At 42.2% G+C, this 21,202-nt stretch overlaps 1 protein-coding gene across 2 annotated transcripts in view; it reads left to right on the forward strand.

The window, feature by feature from the left end:
- The window catches only part of NAALADL2 (N-acetylated alpha-linked acidic dipeptidase like 2), a 2,111,880-nt gene that overhangs the window by 836,925 nt on the left and 1,253,753 nt on the right, over nucleotides 1-21,202 (forward strand). For both annotated transcript variants that reach the window (XM_073626241.1, XM_073626242.1), the window contains exon 4: nucleotides 8,257-8,379. In XM_073626241.1, coding sequence (XP_073482342.1) covers nucleotides 8,257-8,379 — 123 coding nt within the window. The remainder of the gene's footprint in view (nucleotides 1-8,256; nucleotides 8,380-21,202) is intronic.

Consider the following 21,202-nt stretch of genomic DNA (forward strand, 5'->3'; position numbering starts at 1 on the left):
TAATTTTTCAGCTCCTGTTCAACAGGGGCATGTAATTACAATTCTTGATCTAATATTTCACAGCAGGGCCCTGTGAGGGCTTACAGTGTTGTGGCCACAGCAACACCTAAGGCCCAAATTTCTGCTGAGTATATAGGGCAGGACCCTACTTTCAAACAACTAACTTACAAATGACTCCTACTTGCAAACGGAAGGAGACAACAGGAAGTGAGATGAAATCTACCCCTAGGAAGGGAAATTCTCTCCTGTAAGAGTTAATATGGGAAAAACATTTCTCCTTTCCACTTATGCTTTCCAATCCATTGGGACAAAAAGTGAGGTGAAATCTTCTGAAGAGGAGGAAAGACAGCAAAACAAATGTCACAGGGGTGATAACCCTTCCTTATGTTTTCCAAAAAGCTTAAAAAAGATTTTTTGGCTGGAGCTAAACACGTTAAAAATGTACCCGTTCAAAATTACAAAGAGATTCTACTTAACAACAAACCTACAGTCCCTGTCTTGTTTGCACCGCCTGTATACTGCTGTTCAGAGTATATAGGGCCTGGTGGCCCCACACCTTTCCTTATTTTAATTTGGGTGTGGGGTTCCCCTTAATATCCATACAAGACCCAAAGGGCCTGGTAATGGACTAGGGGGTACCCATGCCGTTTGTCTCACTGATTTTGATCCATATTGCCAGGACCCGACATTACATTAAACCCGCAAGCAGTTTTAAATGAGATTTTTTCCTTTAAAAATGACATTTGGTGCAGGGACTGTTCTAAACACGGGAAACACGCGTCACTTTACAGGCATACTATAGACACCCCTCAGGTACGATATTTAAAGGAATATTTCACTTTTTTTTTTTTTTACTTTAAGCATCATTAAAATCACTGCTCCCGAAAAAACGGCCGTTTTTAAAAGTTTTTTTTTGCATTGATACATGTCCCCTGGGGTAGGACCCGGGTCCCCAAACCCTTTTTAGGACAATACCATGCAAATTAGTTTTTAAAATGAGCACTTTTGATTTCGAACGTTCGAGTCCCATAGACGTCAATGGGGTTCTAACGTTCGTGCGAACTTTTGGTCCGTTCGCAGGTTCTGGTGCGAACCGAACCGGGGGGTGTTCGGCTCATTCCTATTCTTGACCTTCCGTGCTTGCTGCCAGTCTCTGATCCCGGCTTGTCCTGACGTCTCTTCTGCCTCCTTCTTGGTCCTTTGCTGCCTGCCTGTTGCCGACCCAGCTTGCTTCACGACTTCGCTTTGGCTACTGCTCCTGTACCGCATATGCCTGCCTGTGTATGACCCGGCCTGCCTGCACCTGTTTATGTTCTGGACTACAGGACACCTCCCAGTTGTTTGCTGACTTCAGCTATCAGTCTGATCCTCCTGAACTACAAACACCTCCTTGCTGTCTGCAGTCTTCAGCTACCTGCTGGTTTCTCCTGGACTACAATACACCTCCCTGCTGCGTGCTGTCTCCAGCTTCCAGTTTGTTCCTGCTTCCTTCCGGTTTCCTGCTCCAGTCTGCAACTGGCCTCCTCACAGCACATCGGAAGTCCGGGTCAGCCCTTGCATCTGCTAACCTGTCAGGCACTTGTGCCCCTTTGCACTCCCGAGCCCCTGTCTGCTTTATCAGGGGTTCTCGAGCCAGAGGTATACGAGAAGCCGCTCCCTGCATACTGGGCTTAACCCCCAGGTACGTGACAGTGTCTACAGTCCACAGTTCCGGTCATGGACATGGTGCATCTTCTGCAGGTGGCCTGTGGGGCACGCTTGTCCTTTTTTCTGCTGCTGGGACAGGGGCAGAAAAATTGGGCCTTTGGTGGTGGTGCCACAACACTGTAACCCCTCATAGATACTCTTGTTGGGCGCAGGAACGGGCCCTGCTGTGAAATATTAGAATCTAAATTGTAATTACATGCCCCTGTTAAACAGGGACAGGAAAATTGGGCCTTAGGTAGTGGTGGTGGTGGTGCTCTAAACCAAAAATATTGTTGGAAGCTAGCAACATCAAGATTGAGGAGGAATAGGATAGTCACTCAGCATAGGCAGTCTTCAAGGGATCCCACATCCATAGAAAAATCAATCAGTTACATAAGCATCAGGTGCTTGATAGCTGCTGCTGATCCAAGACTGATTCATTTTTATGAATGTGAGCCTATTAAGGGAGTCTGTGGACATGCGCATTCTATGATCCGTTACAAACCCTCTAGCAGCAAACTGTTGTAATTCCTACACCGTTCACCTGATTTGGATTTAAATACCCTCAAATTAAAGCTGAAAGTCTGCAGTTAAAGCAGATCTTGTTTGTTTCATTTCAAATCCATTGTGGTGGTGTATAGAGCCAAAAAGATTAGAATTGTGTCAATGGCCCAATATTTATGGACCTGACGGTATGACCGTTGGAAATGACCACAGACTTTTCTGGCCTGCCTCAGGAGTTCTTGTAAGCCTGGGTACCTGCTCAAGAATCACTGCACCACCAAATTCAGGATGTGTGCCAAACATGGAACATGGTTCAAGTGTTCCTGTTGGAGGACGGAGAGAAGGTTGGTGCCATTGTCACATACAACCATTCCTGGCTGAAGCTGGCGTGGCATCAACCACCTCTGAGCCTGCCCTTCAGAGCTGACAGAATCTCTGCCCCAGTGTGGCTCCTGTCCCCTAAGCAGTGGTTTAATCTTAAACTACGTAGAGGATTCTTTACTGTAAGAGCAGCAAGGATGTGGAATTCCCTTCCACAGGCGGTGGTCTCAGCGGGGGGCATCAATAGTTTCAAGAAACTATTAGATAAGCACCTGAACTACTGCAACATATATACAACGTAATACTGACATATAATCACACACATAGGTTGGATTTGATGGACTTGTGTCTTTTTTCAACCTCACCTACTATGTAACTATGTAACTCATGCACCGCATGGCATGTTTTTGCCTGAGTTCTTGCATAGTCCCTTGAACGCTTACGGAGCACCGCTGGTTCAGAGAACAAATCTGCAGAAGAGGCCATAGAGGAAGAAGAAGAGGAGGGGGTGGAGGAGAGAGCTGTGGCAGAATCAAGCTAGCATTTTGGAGGCGTGATGCTGGAATAAGCTCCAACAATACTGAACCCTGTCTGGTATCCTTCCCAGCTGCCAGCAGAGTTACCCAGTGAAGCAAAGGTAACATCCCTGCTAATGCCTGCTCGATCATGAGTCTGCGGTAATATACACCTTACTGCTGTCCGCCCTGTCCAACAAGACATAAACATTGCCTTCCACATGCTGGTAGAGAGCTGGAATGGCCTTCCATGAAAAGAAATGGTGCTTTGGAACCTGCAACTGAGGTACAGCACATTCCTCAAATCCACGAAAGGGGGCAGAATCTACCAGCTGAAAAGGCAGTAGTTGCATTGCTAGCAATTTGGCCAAGCTGGCATTCAAGCTAACATTCAGACTGTCAGCATGTGGATGACTGGGACTGAATCTCTTTACGGTTTAGCTACTGGGGTAGGGACATTTGCCTGCTAAAATCAGATGGTGGTGTACTGCTAGCATATTGGCTGCAAGTACTTGGGACACCTATTGCTATACCTTCATTCCTCTCAGTGCAGGTCTACGGACTTGTTGCCTTATGAGTTTATGTGAAATCTACATTAATAGATGTAAAATATTGGAAATATGAATATATTTAATTTATATTTATTTATATATTTTATATTTAATTTATATTTAATTTATTTATATTTATTGAATGTATTTAATTTAGCTTTTATCTATGTAGGGCAGAACAGATTATCTTCACAGAAATCTCCGGTAGACCAGACAAGTCGGTGCCTAGGCTTGTGTATACAAACAACGGGATCCAAACCTCATTGTTTTACACATTATTACTTCAAAGGATCCCATGCTGGGATATGCAATAAAGGGAGGCCAACCCATAATCAATACTTAAATTCCCAGGAAAATTCAAGTTAAGAATAGTCACAAGGATTTGCATTAAAGGGGGGTGACTTATGCAAAGTATAGGGATTGGAGATGTAGCCAGTCCTTAACCAGGAATAGGGAAGCCCACCAATCAGAGCCACGCTATGCCAACCAATGAGGCATCAGCATGTAATGATATACACAGACTGGATGGGAGGGAAACACACACTTTTATGGGAGAGCAAACATCAGAATGGAACCTTGGTGCAAAGGGTAATTATGGGAAAGGTCTGCATTTTACTTGTAACTAAATATGTTTGCACATTAATGTTTTCAAGAATATACTCTGTATTTCTTCATGTAATTCTCTTATTTTAACCTAATATTTTCTTACTTGGTGTAGACTATAGATAGATGGTTGTGTATTAGACTTATTAGACTTTCAACTACTCACTAATAAATGTTGTTATTATGTTAAAGCTTTCACTCATGGTCAAAGAACTCTCATTTAACCCAAATCATATCTGAGAGATATTAAATCTCAAATATAGTATACGGGAAAAAGATTGCATGGGAGGTCGTCATATGTCTGGTCAAGCATGTGGTGCCCAAGCGGCTGCTGTTGTGGCCATGCTTGATCCGCTTCAGACATAGGTTGCAAACAGCAACGATGCGATCTGCTGCACACATGTCCAAAAAGGCCCACACCAAGGAACTTTTCAAAATCAGCAGGGAGTTGCGCCTCCTCCTCCTCCTCTATTCTATCGGGCACCCAAGTAGAGTCAGTGACCTCATCATCCCCTCCTTCCTCATCACTGGAGAAAACTTGGCACTATGCTGCAGCTGGGGGAACATGACTGCCAGTTTCTTGTCCTTCTTGGGCACCCCCAATCTCTAGGCTAATGTTACTTCCTTCCTCAGACTGGAAACCAACATCAGAGCCTTCTGATGCAAGGATGGATGAAAGAAAGAGAGAAGGAAGGGGGCCAGGGGGCAAGAAGAAACCCTAGGATGGATGCTTGGTCCCCAAGATAGGCGGTAAACCCCAGTAGACACAGCAGCTCCACAAAGGGCACCCCCAACAAGACAAGTCCTCCCTTCACAAGGGGGGGTGAACCAAAGCCAGTTCTGAGGGGCTGGCTAATCACCTCTCCCAGACACTGGAAAAATAAAGTAAAATAACTCATAATAGAATGATTATCATATAGGAAAAGAGCCTATATTAATAATCAAAGATGGAAGTTTCATGGGCATATGCAAAAACTGCCCATATCCCAAAAAACACAATTGGGAGTAAAATTAAACAACATACACCAAAATCCTGGCTTGCTGTGTCTGACACCACAGATTGGAGACCCACGAGTTAGGGGAGAAATATCAGATAAGTAAAATCAATTGAAAGGTCTGTTGTGAATGGTGGTCCAATCTCCCTCTGGTACATCAGATGTAAATTATCTTTCAGTGACCACTTGCTTTTACCATGGGGGAGTTGGTCTCTCCCAATGGACCAGGAGATTTCTTTTTCAGGTGGGTGGGCTCTCCTGTCCTACTTCCTTCCCACTTCCCACGCCAGTCCCCACTCGGGGCATGGGGGGGTGCTTATGTCCAACAGGCGTATTCAGCCCACCCCACTGCTGGCAGTCTGTCTGCATTGTTGCTATGCTGATGGACACGCCAGGTTTGCACTGCGAGACTTTGGCGCGGGACAGCATCGCCTATGCCGTCAACTTGTTATACTTTGATCCTCCTTTGTCTATTACGTTTCAGGCTTCCCTTTTGCTAAACATCTCAGCGTTTGGTCTGTCCTGGTCTCACCTCAGCATATTTGGGGCTTGCGCTGTCCATATGCCTGATGTCATCTCCTTTCCTATATTCTACATCCCATTCAATAAAGTGAATTGTTCCAGTTATCACTGTGGATGTAATTGAAGGATACTATTGACTCTATTATATTAACATTGCAAAGATAATTTTATCTCAACATCATATTTCATTTTTAGACAATTTCACTTATAATAATTTTTTGCTTATACCTTTTTCCATTGTTCAACACACAATTCTCTGTGGTGTTTTTTCCTCACAGAAAAGACCCCTCATTAGACAGCATTTGTCCTTCTCTGCAAACTATTTGAGATACCCAAATTTTAAGAGGCAAATTTGGGGGATGCACCAATAAAAATGTATGTCTCCTGACTCCTAATTAGAGTCACATCTATCTGTGAGACAATTTTTGGGTAAGGTTAATTCATTTTAGTGGCCTCACAGTCATTATTGATATATATTTATCTTTGTCTATGCCCCATAATGCGACAATTATTGATCTACTGTGATATTGTGCTATGTTCAAACAAGCTATGTGTATTATGTTCTTTTGACCTACTACATTTAAACATAAGATTTCTTTATGATTTATAGCATAATATGATGCCACACTCCAAGTCTCCTGAAGAAGCCCTGCTGCGCGAAACATGTTAAGAAAGTGGTATTACTCATGCATCATGTCTCAGTGAATTTTAAGAATTTTTGTATTCTAGTCCTGTCTCATGTTTTTTAAATATTTTGTAATAAAAATCTAATTATTTTATTCAAAACTTTTGATGAATTGATATTCCTTATATAATCAATTATATCAGGCTCTATTGGAGGTTGTGGAATAGCTCTCTATCAACAAATCCTCCCCTTTGTTGGTTAGATATTTGTTGTGGTACTGTTATATGTACATATATTTATAATAAATGCTGGCTTATTATATATTGTTTACACTCCCTAGAATTGAGACTATTGAGTATCTAATGTAGCTTGGCTATCCAGAGGCATAATTTGGGATTATATACTTTCCAGTTGCTTGCAGCTCCCATTCCATTTGGAGGTAGGCTCAACTGCACAAACCGGTACAATATCACTAGTCCTTTTACCCCCTTTATTGTGTATATATCTTTACCTTCCCATTCTTCCCTTCTTTTTTCCCTCTTTTTTCTTTCTTCCGCCCTTCCCTTCCCCTTCCTTTCCTTTTCTTTTCCCCCTCCCTCTCCTCCCCTCTTTCCCCCCCTCCCCCTTTTTCCCCTTCCTTTGTTCCTTCCCCTTGCCCATATTCCGCCCCACCTTCTCTGTTCTTGTTTTGTTCCTTTTCTTTTTCCTCGCTAAATTTCTCCCACACATGGAGTGCGGCTATATTTTCACCATCTTTTAAAGTTTTACTTGGCCCTACATTAACTCTTCCTTGGCAGCCGGGACCTTTCATTCTACTGCTCTCCCGGGATGTATACCTGCTATGGTCTTTCTACCAGACACGTCCCCGCATGTGAATGTTTGTCACCTGATGCTTGTTGATTGTTGGGTCCACGGGCTGGCTTCCTCATGGTGTTCACGGATACTGATTGAGACGCATTACTGTTAAGGTTTTAAGGTAGTACTAATATTGTGTATTATTTTGGTGTGTGTCTTCTCTCTCTCTTTCCCTATTACAGGTGACTCAAATGGGCTCCTGAAGAAGCATTCAATTGCGAAACATGTAGAGCTATATTAGTTTGATGTCTCATAGTTTGAACAGAGGGCTCGGGTCCTTTTCCCCTGTTGTAAGGGATACCCCTCTGTACGTTTCAATTTATGTGTGAGAGAGTACCAGCCATTACTTTGCAATTATTGCAATGTTTTAAAATGTTTGTGTTTTTCTGTACTTTTTGTATAATAAAATATTCATATTTAATTTTATGACTGGTGCCTACAAAGTCCATTTTTCCACTCCCTTGGGTGTATTTTTGAGTACCCACTACAACCAACCCATATGTAACTCTTTTTTCCTAATGCTGGTTCTTAATTTTGAATTGTTTAAACCTTAAAATTTAAGACTAATTGTACAGTTGCATTCTATTTTTTTCTGTGAGATCTGACCTTATTTGTTCTTTTTGTGTATTTCCTACTAAAAGTTCAAACATGGTATGGCATGTGAATTCTATTCTCAAAATTACTTCTAGTAGCTATTATGATAAATTGCACACATTAAAATCTTTACAATGCACAATGAAATTTTTTCTTACTTTTTCAGTAGGAAAATCTGCTGTCAGTATTTGTAAAATGTCCATGTCTACACCCAGCTTTGTGATATGTATGGTTTACTTTCTGACTTTTATATAATAAAATTAAATTATCATTGCACAGTCACCAATAATATGACGATAGTTGGAGAAGGGCTTCCTTTTCTTCATGCTTAGCCAGTAAGACTTTGTTACTGTATATACTGTTGTTATACACAAAAAAATATATTATGTGTTATTTTGAATAATTTCTAATTGCATCGTATTCAGCAACATGCATAAATCATCTTCCCTGTTACTTTTATTTTATATTGTTTGTCTCTCATTTAGGGTGAACTCGTTGATGTGCAATATGGGACAATAGAAGATTTACAAAGTGTGACCAAAATAAAACATATTTCAAGGAATTCTATTGCTTTATTAAAGCTGGGAGTATTGCCACTATTATACAAGGTTTGTATTTATATGTACCTCACAAATGGACCTTGATAAAAAGGACCACAGTTAAAAGTTAAAATTTTAAACATAGCAATGTTGTTTTTGCTGGCTAGTTGGTAAGTGTGCCAAAAATTATTTCAATAGTGTTTGTTCTGTGGACCCTACCACATAGACCTTCCTTTAAAAAGCTGATTATAAATTGATTAGATTGTTCAACTTGATAGATATATATATATATATATATATATATATATATATATATATATATATATATATATATATATATATATATATATATATATATATATATATATATACTGTATCGGATTCATTAGGATCCTTCAACAGGTATTACTAGAATGAAAGCCAATTCAATCATATTCATTATATCATTATATAATAGTACATCTTGCATAGACCTGAAATTAGCAACACCTGAATTCTTGCATCCAGGTCATAGTATAGCCTAACAATCCAGCTAATATTAAATATATACATAATACATCAATATTCCTTGTTAGTTCATGCTGATATCAGCAAAAGAAAACAAAATATTTAACATTACAAAAATATTTATGGAAACCAATTTCTGGAGCATTCTGTACACCAACACTGTAGAGAGCACCTCCAGGTTCTGTATAACACTGTACAGAACACCTCCAGGTTGCCATATTGCTTTGAATTTTACAGAAAATTACAGTGGCTGCAGATTGAAAGTTTAAGGTATGTTTAATAACATTAAATCACAACATGGCTTGTGTAGCAATTGTACAGTATATGAAATATTATTTGTTTTTATATGCTATATTTTATTAATCTAATAAGTAGCATGTAAGCCTCTTTGTGTGTACATATTTAGAAGATTATAGGGGTACCATCATCCCAAATTGGATAAACAGGAAGAGTAACTAGGGGTGATCCCTGTAAAACCCCCAGTAGGAAGAACAATGGACCATCTCGGTACCCAATTATTAAACAATAATATAAAAAATATATACATTTTATTTGTACAAGATTGTTTAAAAAGACATAGATGCACAATATATGGTAAAACAGCAATTCATGATAACCTTAACAGACTGTAAGTTATACAAGCAGACTAGAGCTGAGGGCATTTGATTAACAATGTTCTGTATATCCTCTACATGTATCATCTACAACAAAGCAAACATTTCATTATGCCAAAATATTAATAAATGGAAGTGAGGTGAATGAAATCACTAATTGCTTACCCAAGAAAAACCAGAGCCCAGATGATTTTCAAGGTAGGTACACCACAGGGGCTCCCTCACGGCAGACACGGGGGACAAAACTTCTAAGCAGGGATGAGCCGAATACCCCCCCGGTTCAGTTCGCTGCCGAACATGCGAACAGGCAAAAAAATTAGTTTGAACGCGCAAGCACAGTTAAAGTCAATGGGACATGAGCAATCAAAAGTGCTAATTTTAAAGGCTTAAATGCAAGTTATTGCCATAAAAAGCTTTGGGGGCCCGGGTCCTGCCCCAGGGGACATGTATAAATGTAAAAAGAAGTTCTAAAAACTACCATTTTTTTCAGGAGCAGTGATTTTAATAATGCTTAAAGTGAAACAATAAAAATGAAATATTCCTTTAAATATTGTGCCTGGGGGTTGTCCTTATTATGCTTGTAAAGTAGCACATTTTTGCTGTGTTTAGAACAATACCACAGCAAAATGACATTTCTAAAGGAAAAAATGTCATTTAAAACTACTAGCGGCTGTAATGTATTGTCGGGTCCTGGCAATATAGATGAAAATCATTGAAAAAAAATTGCATTGGTCCCTCCCCCCAGTCTATTACCAGGCCCTTTGGGTCTGGTATGGATATTAAGAGAAACCCTGCACCCAAATAAAAAAAAAATGGCGTGGGGGTCTCATAGGCCCCAGGCATTATATACTCTGAACAGCAATATATATACTATATGACCTTCCCTATATACTCTGCAGAAAATTGGGCTTAGGTGTTGGTGGTACCAGAACACTGTAAGCTCTCACATTTAATCTTGTTGAGTGCTGTGAAATACTATATCAAAATCGTAATTACATGCCCCTGTTAAACAGGGGCAGAAAAAATGGGTCTTTGGTGGTGGTGCCACAACACTGTAAGCCTTCACAGTTATTGGAATTGGCCATTTTATGAAATATTATATCAAGAATTGTACTTTCATGCCCCAGTTAAACAGGGGCAGAAAAAGTGGGCCTTGGGTGGTGGTGCCACAACACTGTAACCTCTCACAGATACTCTTGTTGGGAGCAGGAACTGGCCTTGCTGTGAAATATTATATCAAAAATTTTAATTGCATGCCCCTGTTAAACAGGGGCAGAAAAATTAGGTCTTGGGTGGTGGTGGTGCCCTAAAGCAAAAATATTGTTGAAAGTTAGCATCATTAAGCATGAGGAGGAATAGGATAGTCAGCATAGGCAATCTTCAAGGGATCCTACATCCATAGAAAATTCAATCAGTTACATAAGCATCATGTGCTTGATAGCTGCTAATCCAAGACTGATTCATTTTTATGAATGTGAGCCTATCAACGGAGTCTGTAGACAGACGCACTCTATGATCTGTTACAAACCCACCAGCAGCACTGAATGTGCATTCAGAAAGAATGCTGGATGCAGGACAGGCCAGTAGCTCAATTGCATATTGAGCAAGTTCTAGCCAGTAGTCCATCCTCAAGACCCAGTAACCCAGTGGATGCTCTGTTGGAAAGGTCTCTAATGGCGCGTACACACGACTGGACAGTACCTACGCATACAGTATGGCATACTTGGTCCTGCGGACCGGAGTCCGTCGGATAATTCAATCGTGTGTGGGCTCTAGCAGTCTTTTTTTCCCCAAAAGTTTGACGGACCTAGAAATGAAACATGTTTCAAATCTTTTCGACGGACTCGGGTCGAAAAGTCCGCTCGTCTGTATGCTAGTCCGACTGACAAAAAACGATGCTAGGGCAGCTATTGGCTACTGGCTATGAACTTTCTTGTTTTAGTCCGGTCGTACGTCATCATGTATGAATCCGTCGGACTTTGGCTGATCGTGTGTAGGCAAGTCCGTTCATTCGGAAAGTCCGTTGTAAAGTCCGCCGTAAAGTCCACTCGTGTGTACGTGGCATTAGTCTGCTCTTGCCCCTAAATATTCCAGCACCATGTAATGCAGACGCTGGAGATGGTTTCTTGAACCAATCAGACCTTGGTGCTGAGGACTGAAAAATAGTTTAAAGGCATCGGTCAGCCAGCCACCTTCTCCACCGCTCTTCCTCTGACTGAACAAAGCTGTCATGTTATGCAATAATCTTTGTCTGGCCTCAGGTGACCTGACAGAAGCCTCAGCAACACGTTGTCCAGCACCAGGAAATTGTAACCTCCCAGGGTCTGGAAATGCATTGCACAAACCTTTCTTCAAGGCCTCCTGGAGATGTTTCATTCTCTGCTCCCCCTGCAAAGTCAGGATGAGTTCTGCAACCTTACCCTTGTATCGTGGCTCAAGAAGGATTGCCAGCCAGTAATGATCCCTCTCCTTGATAACACGAATCCTAGGGTGCTTTTGCAGGCTTTACAGAATCAGGGAGGCTGTGCAGCGAAAGTTTGCAGAGGCATTCGATTCTGAGTCCTGTGGGTCACAAAGGATCACATGATCCGTAACTACCTCCTCCCAGCCATGTACAACTCCCTAGGTTTCTGGGGACTGAAAACCATCCCTTGAAGACTGCGGCTGAGTGTTATCCTCTACAACCATGCTGAGACAATCCTCCTCCTCCTCCTCATCTTCTTCCTGTGTGTTTGGTGGGCCCACAGGAATGCTATCTGGATAAAGCGGGCCTTAAGAGGTAAGGAAGTCCTTCTCTACCTCCTGCTGTTCTTCCTCGAGTGCTCTGTCCATTATTCCACGAAGTGTGTGCTCCAACAGGAAGACTAGAGGAACAGTGTCATTGATGCATGCATTATCGCTGCTCACCATCCTTGTGGAATCCTCAAATGATGACAGGACAGTGCATGCATCCTTGATCAGTAGCCACTGGCGTAGCAAAAAGAAGCCAAGCTCCCCTGACCCTGTCCTGGTGCCATACTCACACAGGTACTCATTGATGATGGCCCTCTGCTGCATGTACAGCCGCTGAAGCATTGCCAACATTGAGTTCCACCTGGTGGGCATGTCACAAATGAGGGTTCCACCTGGTGGGCAGGTTGCATTCCCTTTGAATGTCAGACAGCTGAGCACTGGCATTGTATGACCAGCGGAAATGACTAAAGACTTTTCTGGCCTGCCTCAGGAGATCCTGTAAGCCTGGGTACCTACTCAAGAACCGCTGCACCACCAAATTCAAGACCAAATTCAAGATGTGTGCCGTACATGGCTCAAGTGTCCCTTTCAGAGAGAAGTTTGGTGCCATTGTCGCATACAACCATTTCTGGCTGAAGCTGGTGTGGCGTCAACCACCTCCGAGCCTGCCCCTGCAGAGCTGACAGAATTTCTGCCCCAGTGTGACTCCTGTTCCCTAAGCAGAACAACTCAAGCACCTCATGGCATCTTTTTGCCTGACTGCAAAAGAGGCCATAGAGGAAGAAGAAGAGGAGGGAGTGGAGGAGAGAGCTGTGGCAGAATTACCATTAGCATTTTGGAAGTGTGGTGGTGGAACAAGCTCTAACAATACCTGCTGGACCATGAGTCAGCAGTAATATGCACCTTACTGCTGACCGCCCTGTCCAATGAGGCCAGAACATTGCCTTCCACATGCCGGTAGAGAGAAGGAATGGCCTTCTGTGAAAAGAAATGGTGCTTTGGAACCTGCCACGGAGGTACAGCACATTCCACAAATTGACGAAAGGGGAAGACTTTACCAGCTGAAAAGGCAGCAGTTGCAGTGCTAGCAATTTGGCCAAGCCAGCATTTAGACACTGAGCATGTGGATGGCTGGGACCAAATTTCTTTTTATGGTTCAGCAATTGGGGTGGGGAAATTTGCCTGCTAAAATCAGATGGTGGTGTACTGCTAGCAGATTGGCTGCAAGTACTTGGGACACCTACTGCTATACCTTCATTCCTCTCAGTGCAGGTTTTTGAGAGGACTGGAGGTATAGTGGGGTTGGAGATCCCAGATGAAGAGCAAGGAAATGCCATGATGCCAACAGACTGCATGGGAGGTCGTCATATGTCTGGTCAAGCATGTGGTGCCCAAACGGCTAATATTCTGGCCACGCTTGATCCACTTCAGACATAGGTTGCAAACAGCAACTGTGCGATCCGCTGTACACATGTCGAAAAGGGACCACACCAAGGAACTTTTAAAAGTCAGCAGGGAGTCAGCAGTGCCCTGCATCTGTGGTGTGTTGAAATAGGGTGGCTGTCCTTAAGCTGCCCCCTAGAGGACATTCTGCCTTGTTGGAGTTGTGCCTCCTGCTCCTCCTCATCCTCCCCCTCCTGTTTTCTCTCGGGCACCCAAGTACAGTCAGTGACCTCATCATCCCCTTCCTCCTTGTCACTGGAGCAAACTTGGCAGTATGCTGCAGCTGGGGGAACATGACTGCCAGTTTCTTGTCCTTCTTGGGCACCCCCTCTCTCTAGGCTCATGTTACTCCCTTCCTCAACCTGGGAACCAACCTTGGAGCCTTCAAATCGCTGCGCATCCTCCAGCAGCATGTACCCTACACTGTGGTCGAATAATTCTGGGGACTCCTCCATGCATGATGGTGGGGCTACAGAAGGAGTGAATGTGGACAAGGAGCCGGTGGAATAGGCCGCTTTGGCAGCTGCATTGGAAGGCAAACTACTCTGAGCCTTGGTGACAGAGGATGAGGAGGATGAGGGCAGTTTTGTTATTCACTCCACCAACTCTTCTGCATGTTCTGGATCAATAACACGGCCAGCAGCAGAAAAAAAGTACAAGCATGCTCCACGGCCACCTGCTGAGGATTCACCATGTCCACGACCAACACTGTTGACTGTAGACACAGAGGCTGCTTGCCCTCTTTTAGTGGCCTGTGAGTATCTGCCTCTCCTTTGTGGCCTTCCAAACATGATGTATATTTTGTTTTGCAACAGCACACTGTATTAGATATTGTGTACACCACCAGAAGTGTAGTAGAAACTGTACTCACTGTATTAGATACTGTTTACACCGCCTGCACTGTATTAGCAACTGTACTACGGCTGCACTATATTTTATACTGTGTACACCATCAAAAGTGTAGTAGAATATATAGATAGATAGATAGATAGATAGATAGATAGATAGATAGATAGATAGATAGATAGATAGATAGATAGATAGATAGATAGATAGATAGATAGATAGTGTTTGGCTGAAGCCATGTATTATCAATCAACTGTGTTTACTTTTTTAAAATCATAATGACAACAGAAACTACCCAAATGACCCTGATCAAAAGTTTACATACCCTGGTGATTTTGGCCTGATAACATGCACACAAGTTGACACAAAGGGGTTTGAATGGCTATTAAAGGTAACCATCCTCACCTGTGACTGGTTTGCTTGTAATTAACGTGTGTGTATAAAAGATCGCTGAGTTTCTGGACTCCTGACAGACCCTTGCATCTGTCATCCAGTGCTGCACTGACATTTCTAGATTCTGAGTCATGGGGAAAGCAAAATAATTGTCAAAAGATCTGCAGGAAAAGGTAGTTGAACTGTATAAAACAGGAAAGGGATATAAAAATATATCCAAGGAATTGAGAATGGCAATCAGCAGTGTTCAAACTCCAATCAAGAAGTGGAAAATGAGGAGTTCTGTTGAAACCAAACCATGGTCAGGTAGACCAACTAAAATTTCAGCCACAACTGCCAGGTTAATTGTTCAGAATGCAAAGAAAAACCCACAAATAACTTCAATAATAACTGAAATACAAGACTCTCTAAAAACATGTGGTGTGGCTGTTTCAAGATGCACAATAAGGAGGCACTTGAAGAAAGATGGGCTGCATGGTCGAGTCACCAGAAGAATGCCATTACTACGCAAATGCCACAAAGTATCCCTCTTTCTATATGCCAAACAGCACAGAGACAAGTCTCAAACCTTCTGGCACAAAGTCATTTGGAGTGATGAGACCAAAATTAAGCTTTTTTGGCCACAACCATAAACACTACATTTGGGGAGGAGTCAACAAGGCCTATGATGAAAGGTACACCATTCCTACTGTGAAATACAGAGGTGGTTTGCTGATGTTTTGGGAATCTGTACAAAGGCACAGGAAATTTGGTCAAAATTGATGGCAAGATGAATGCAGTATGTTAGAAAAAAATACTGGAGGAACATTTGCATTCATCAGCCAGGAAGCTAAGTACGGGACGTACTTGAACATTCCAACATGACAATGATCCAAAACACAAGGCCAAGTTGACCTGTCATTGGCTACAGCAGAAAAACTGAAGGTTCTGGAGCGGACATCTCAGCCTCCTGACCTCAATATCATTGAGCCACTCTGGGGAGATTTAAAATGTGCAGTTTGTGCAAGAAAGCTCAAGAATTTACAGGAACTGCAGGCTTTTTGCCAAGAGGAATGGGTAGCTTTACCATTTGAGAAGATAAAGAGCCTCATCCACAAATACCACAAAAGACTTCAAGCTGTCATTGATGTTAAGGGGGCAATACACAGTATTAAGAACTGGGGCATGTAAACTTTTGCTCAGGGTGATTTGGGTAGTTTCTGTTGTCATTAAGATTTAAAAAGAGCAAACACAGCTGACTGATAAGAAATGGCTTCAGCCAAACACTAACAATGAGTGAAAGAAAAGTTTTTGTGTTATCCTTCATATTCTCTGAAAAATGGCCAAGAAATCATAAATTCTGGGTATGTAAACTCATGAGCACAACTATATATATATATATATATATATATATATATTAGACTGACTGTATATGTATATCAAATACACTGCCACTAACTGAAAAACTACCTGCTTAATCTAACTCAAGTTATCTCTCTGTCCACGCCAACAACACTACACAGGGCCACAGTATAAGCTGTCTTTTAAATTGTGGGGCATGGATTTAGTCCCCCTGAGCGATAATAGGCCAAAGGCACCCCGCCTTTGGCCAATTATGGCTCTCTTAGCAGAGGGAGCTGTGATTGGCCAAAGCATGCAGGTCAGGTGCATGCTTTGGCCAATCATCATACAGCAATGCACTACGATCTCACAGTGCATTTTTGGGTCGAACTTATGTTCAACCCGAATATCAAGCTCATCACTACTTGTAAGTATGTCAGTGTAGCAATAATTGCTAAAAAGAAATGAGATATAAATGTGCCAGTTGCTTGGTAAAAATCCGTGTCAAAACTGCAGTGTAGGGTGGTAGACCAAGCATGGGGGAGCCTTGGAACCTAAGGGAGCAGTAGAAAGGGGAAAGGGGGAGAGGGATGGGATTTTTGGTTTGATAACCTTGTCCCCCATTTCCCCTGCCTTCCTCCTAATCCCTTCCCTTCCCCCCCCCCTTTCACCCCCTATTCTTTTTCCTTTGTCCCTCGACTCTCCCCTTCCCCTTTCCTCCCCCTTTCTTTCCCGTTTTTCTTTTTTTTTTCCTCCTCCTATTTTAACTTTTTCCCCACTTCTGCCCACCTACCTGTACCTTTCCCTCCCTTTGCTTTCCCTATTTTTTTCCCTATTTTTGCAACCACTGACCTTCCTCCCATCCCTCCACCTCTTTCTCCTTTCTACTGTTCCCTTGGGTTGCAAGGCTCCCCCATGCTTTATTTACCACCCTACACAGTTTTGACACAGGTATTTACCAAGCAACTGGCACATTATATCTTGTCTCTTTTCAGCAATTATTGTTACACTGACATACTTACAAGTTTTGCCCCCATGTCTGTCATGAGGGAGCCCTTGTGACGTCACTACATTTATTGTCATCTGGGCTTTAGTCTTTCTTGGGTAAACAATTAGTGACTTCATTCTCCTCACTACCATTTACTGATATTTTGGCATAATGAAATGTTTTGCTTTATTCAGTTTTGAAAAAAAAACTGTATTTTTTACTTTTTGCTATGATAATTATCCCTGAAAAAAGTAAAAAAACAAATTTCTTCATCAGTTTAGGCCAATATGTACTCTGCTTCATATTTATGGTAAAAAATAAGCACACATTGATTGGTTTGGGCAAAAGTTATAGTGTCTAAAAAATAGGGAATAGATTTATGGCATTTTTATAATTAATTTTTTTTTACTAGTAATGGCGGCGATCTGTGATTTTTAGCGGGACTGAGACATTGCAGTGGACAGATTGGACACTTTTGACAACTTTTTTGGGACCACTGACATTTATACAGCGATCAGTGCTATAAAAATGCACTGATTACTGTATAAATGTCACTGGCAGGGAAGGGGTTAACACTAGGGGGCGATTAAGGGGTTAAATATGTTCCCTAGGTGTGTTTCTAACTGTGAGGGGATGGGACCAATTAGAGGAGGAGCCAGATCACTGTTCTTACTTAGTAGGAACACACGATCTGTCTCTCCTCCCCTGTCAGAACAGGGATTTGTGTTCTGGCTCTCGTGCCCGTGATCGCGCCCGCTGCAGCCATGCTGGCCATGCGCATTGGGTCCCCTGCCATGCAGCGGGCGCGTGCACACCTGCTATGGCTCTTAAAGGAGCCACCGTATGGGTACAGAGTTTCATACAGCGGTGTCACTCTGCCACCGTATATCGGCGTGAGCTGGTCGGCAAGTGGTTAATAATTGGGTACCGAAATAGCCCATTGTTCTTACTACTGGGGGTTTTTGCAGGGATCATCCCTAGTTACTAGGAATGGGCGAACGGTTAAGCCCGAGCATAAGTTCGGGGCAAACTTTCGTTGTTCAGATGTACAGCGAACACCGAACAATATGCGTTGTTTGGGGCAAATTTGAAAGCCTCCGGAACACCGTTAAAGACTATGGGACGCTAACATGAAAAATCAAAAGTGCTAATTTTAAAGGCTTATATGCAAGTAATGCCGTGTACACACAACCGTACTTTCCGGCAGAAAAGGTCAGACGGTCTTCCCGACGGATTTCCGACTGACTTCTGACCGAACGGACTTGCACGCACACAAACGGACCAAAGTCCATTCATTTTGAATGTGATGACGTACGACGGGACTAGAAAAGGAAGTTCAATAGCCAGTAGCCAATAGCTTCCCTTGCGTCATATTTGATTTGTCGGACCAGCATACAGATGAACGGTTTCTCGTTAGAAATTGATTCCATCAGACATATTTGAAACATGTTCTATTTCTAGGTCCGTCGGAATTTTTGAAGAAAAAAGTCCGATGAAGCCCACATACGATCGTAATATCCAACGCAATGATTCTGTTGGACCTTTTCTGCCAGAAAGTCCGGTCGTGTGTACGTGGCATTATTGTCATAAAAAGTGTTTGGGGACCCGGCTCCTGCCCCACAAAGTGCCACGCATGCTCAGAATAAATAAAGAGATGAAAGCTATTGGCTACTTCCCCTGTTTATAGTCCCGAGGTACGTGTTTTACATCACCGCGTTCAGAATGATCGGATTTTCCGACAACTTTGTGTGACCATGTGTATGCAAGACAAGTTTGAGCCAACATCCAACGGAAAAAATCCTAGGATTTTGTTGTCGGAATGTCCGATCAATGTCCGACCGCGTGTACGGGGCATAAGAGTGAAACACTAAAAATTAAATATTCCTTTAAATACCATGCCTGGGGGTTGATTATAGTATGCCTGTAAAGTGACACATTTTTCCTGTGTTTAGAACAGTACCAGAGCAAAATTACATTTCTAAAAAAAAATTGTCATTCAAAACTGATGGCGGCTGTAATAAATTGTTGGGTCTCGGCAATATAGATAAAACTCATTGAAAAAAAGGGCATGGGTCCCCCACAGTCCATTACCAGGCCCTTGGGGTCTGGTATGAATATTAAGGGGATCCCCGAATCAAAAATTAAAAAAAAAATTGTGTGGGGTCCCCCTAAAATACATATCAGGCCCTTCAGGTCTTGCATGGAAATTAAGGGGAACCCTGCGCCAAGTTAAAAAAAAATGGCGAAGGGGTCCCCCCAAAATCCCTATCAGATCCTTAGCTGAGCACGCAACATGGCAGGCTGCAGGAAGAGACAAGGGGACAAGAGAGTGCCCCCCCTCCTGAACCGTACCAGGCCACATGCCCTCACCAAGGGGAGGGTGCTTTGGGGTCTGACCCCAAAGCACCTTGTCCCCATGTTGATGGGGACAAGGGCCTCATCCCCACAACCCTTGCCCGGTGGTTGTGGGGGTATGTGGGCAGGAGGGCTTATTGGAATCTGGAAGCCCCCTTTAACAAGGGGACCCCCAGATCCCAGCCCCCCACGTGAATTGGTAAGGGGGTACATTGTACCCCTACCATTTCTCAAAAAAAAGCGTCAAAATGGTAAAAAAGACTAGAGACAGCATGGGACAAGTCCTTTATTAAAATATAAAAAAATATAAATGTCCCACGATGTAAATCCACGCTGCCCGATGGAGCAAAAAAAAAAAATCCTCAACAGTTCCGCCCCCGTGGGAGGCTCCCACCGAGTGACGCTTCTTCTGGGTGACAGCTGTTATATAGCTGAGGGCGGGGCCACCCGGTGACATAAACGAGTGACCCCGCCCCACTCTGACGCTACGAGGAAGCCGTGTATCACAAAATGTTGGGATATGAAACAAATGATAGTCCTCATTTAATACTGCAAAATATGTCATGAAAATGAAAAGGGAAATGTCAAAATGTCATATTTTAGGAAATTGAAATCTTTTTTCTTTTTTTTTTCATTTGTATACATAGGTGAGCACAGACATTCAAAGCTTTTTTAATACTTATATAATATCCAGCTGAAAATATGTAAAAGCCTGTATTAGTGTTATCTCAGCTATTTTAGAGCAGCATTTCACTATATATAGTATTTAAAAGACAAGATATTTTATAGAGATATACCAGCTTTCATTGACAACCACAGCAATAACCTTGTTCTGACCTTTAGAAAATTGAGAAATAGCTTTGTTTCTTTATTTTCAGTGGAGTTTTTCAAATTCCACAGAGCATTGAGATAACAATGTTCCAGGTATAACAATCAGTTTCATATGATGCTTGTATGATATAAACTACTTTCCCCTGGGTTCTTTTGTCAGATAACATCTATGTTCATCTGAACAAATTTTACCAACTCTCAAGAGATGAGGTAACTGATTTGATCGAACCAAGATTTGATACAAAATCACACTGATTTGCTTGAAGCAAACATCTATAAATGTTTGGTTTGCTCTAAAAGTTTGCATACTTTTAGTTGCTGCTACACTACACTGAGTATACTTTTAAAATTCTCACCTTGCTAGCAGTTTTCCCTTTGTTACTGATTTTAGGATCCATGGTGACTAATACATTTTCCAACTATGGTATGTCATATGAGAGAAAGAATTAACAACCAATTTTCTATATATCAAATATATTTTTATTATATTTCATGTATGAATTATTTAACTTTTTTAATGAAAGTGCATTTTTTTTAAATCTTCTAATTAATCATTGTTTGTATCGACTTAATGCACAATTACTTTAAGATATAGTTGTTTGATAAATTGAGTTGTTTATTAATTATACTATTCACATCATGGGTAATGGTCCAAGATGTGTCAATAATTGTTCAGTCCCTCCCACCCTGGTGCCCTTGGCTTTTAAAATTCCTTTGGTCCGTCCTGTCACATGACTTGACAAGGTGCAGGCGCACGAAACATGTCGTCATTGTGACAGAACCATTGGTTACAGCTTGCTGTCCAGGCGGTTGAGTTGTGCGGTTCATCAGTGGCTTCCTCCCTCTGCATTTCCGGCTTAGG

The sequence above is a fragment of the Aquarana catesbeiana genome, linkage group LG04 (genome assembly GCF_042186555.1).
Source record: "Aquarana catesbeiana isolate 2022-GZ linkage group LG04, ASM4218655v1, whole genome shotgun sequence".
Classification (NCBI taxonomy): Eukaryota; Metazoa; Chordata; class Amphibia; order Anura; family Ranidae; genus Aquarana; species Aquarana catesbeiana.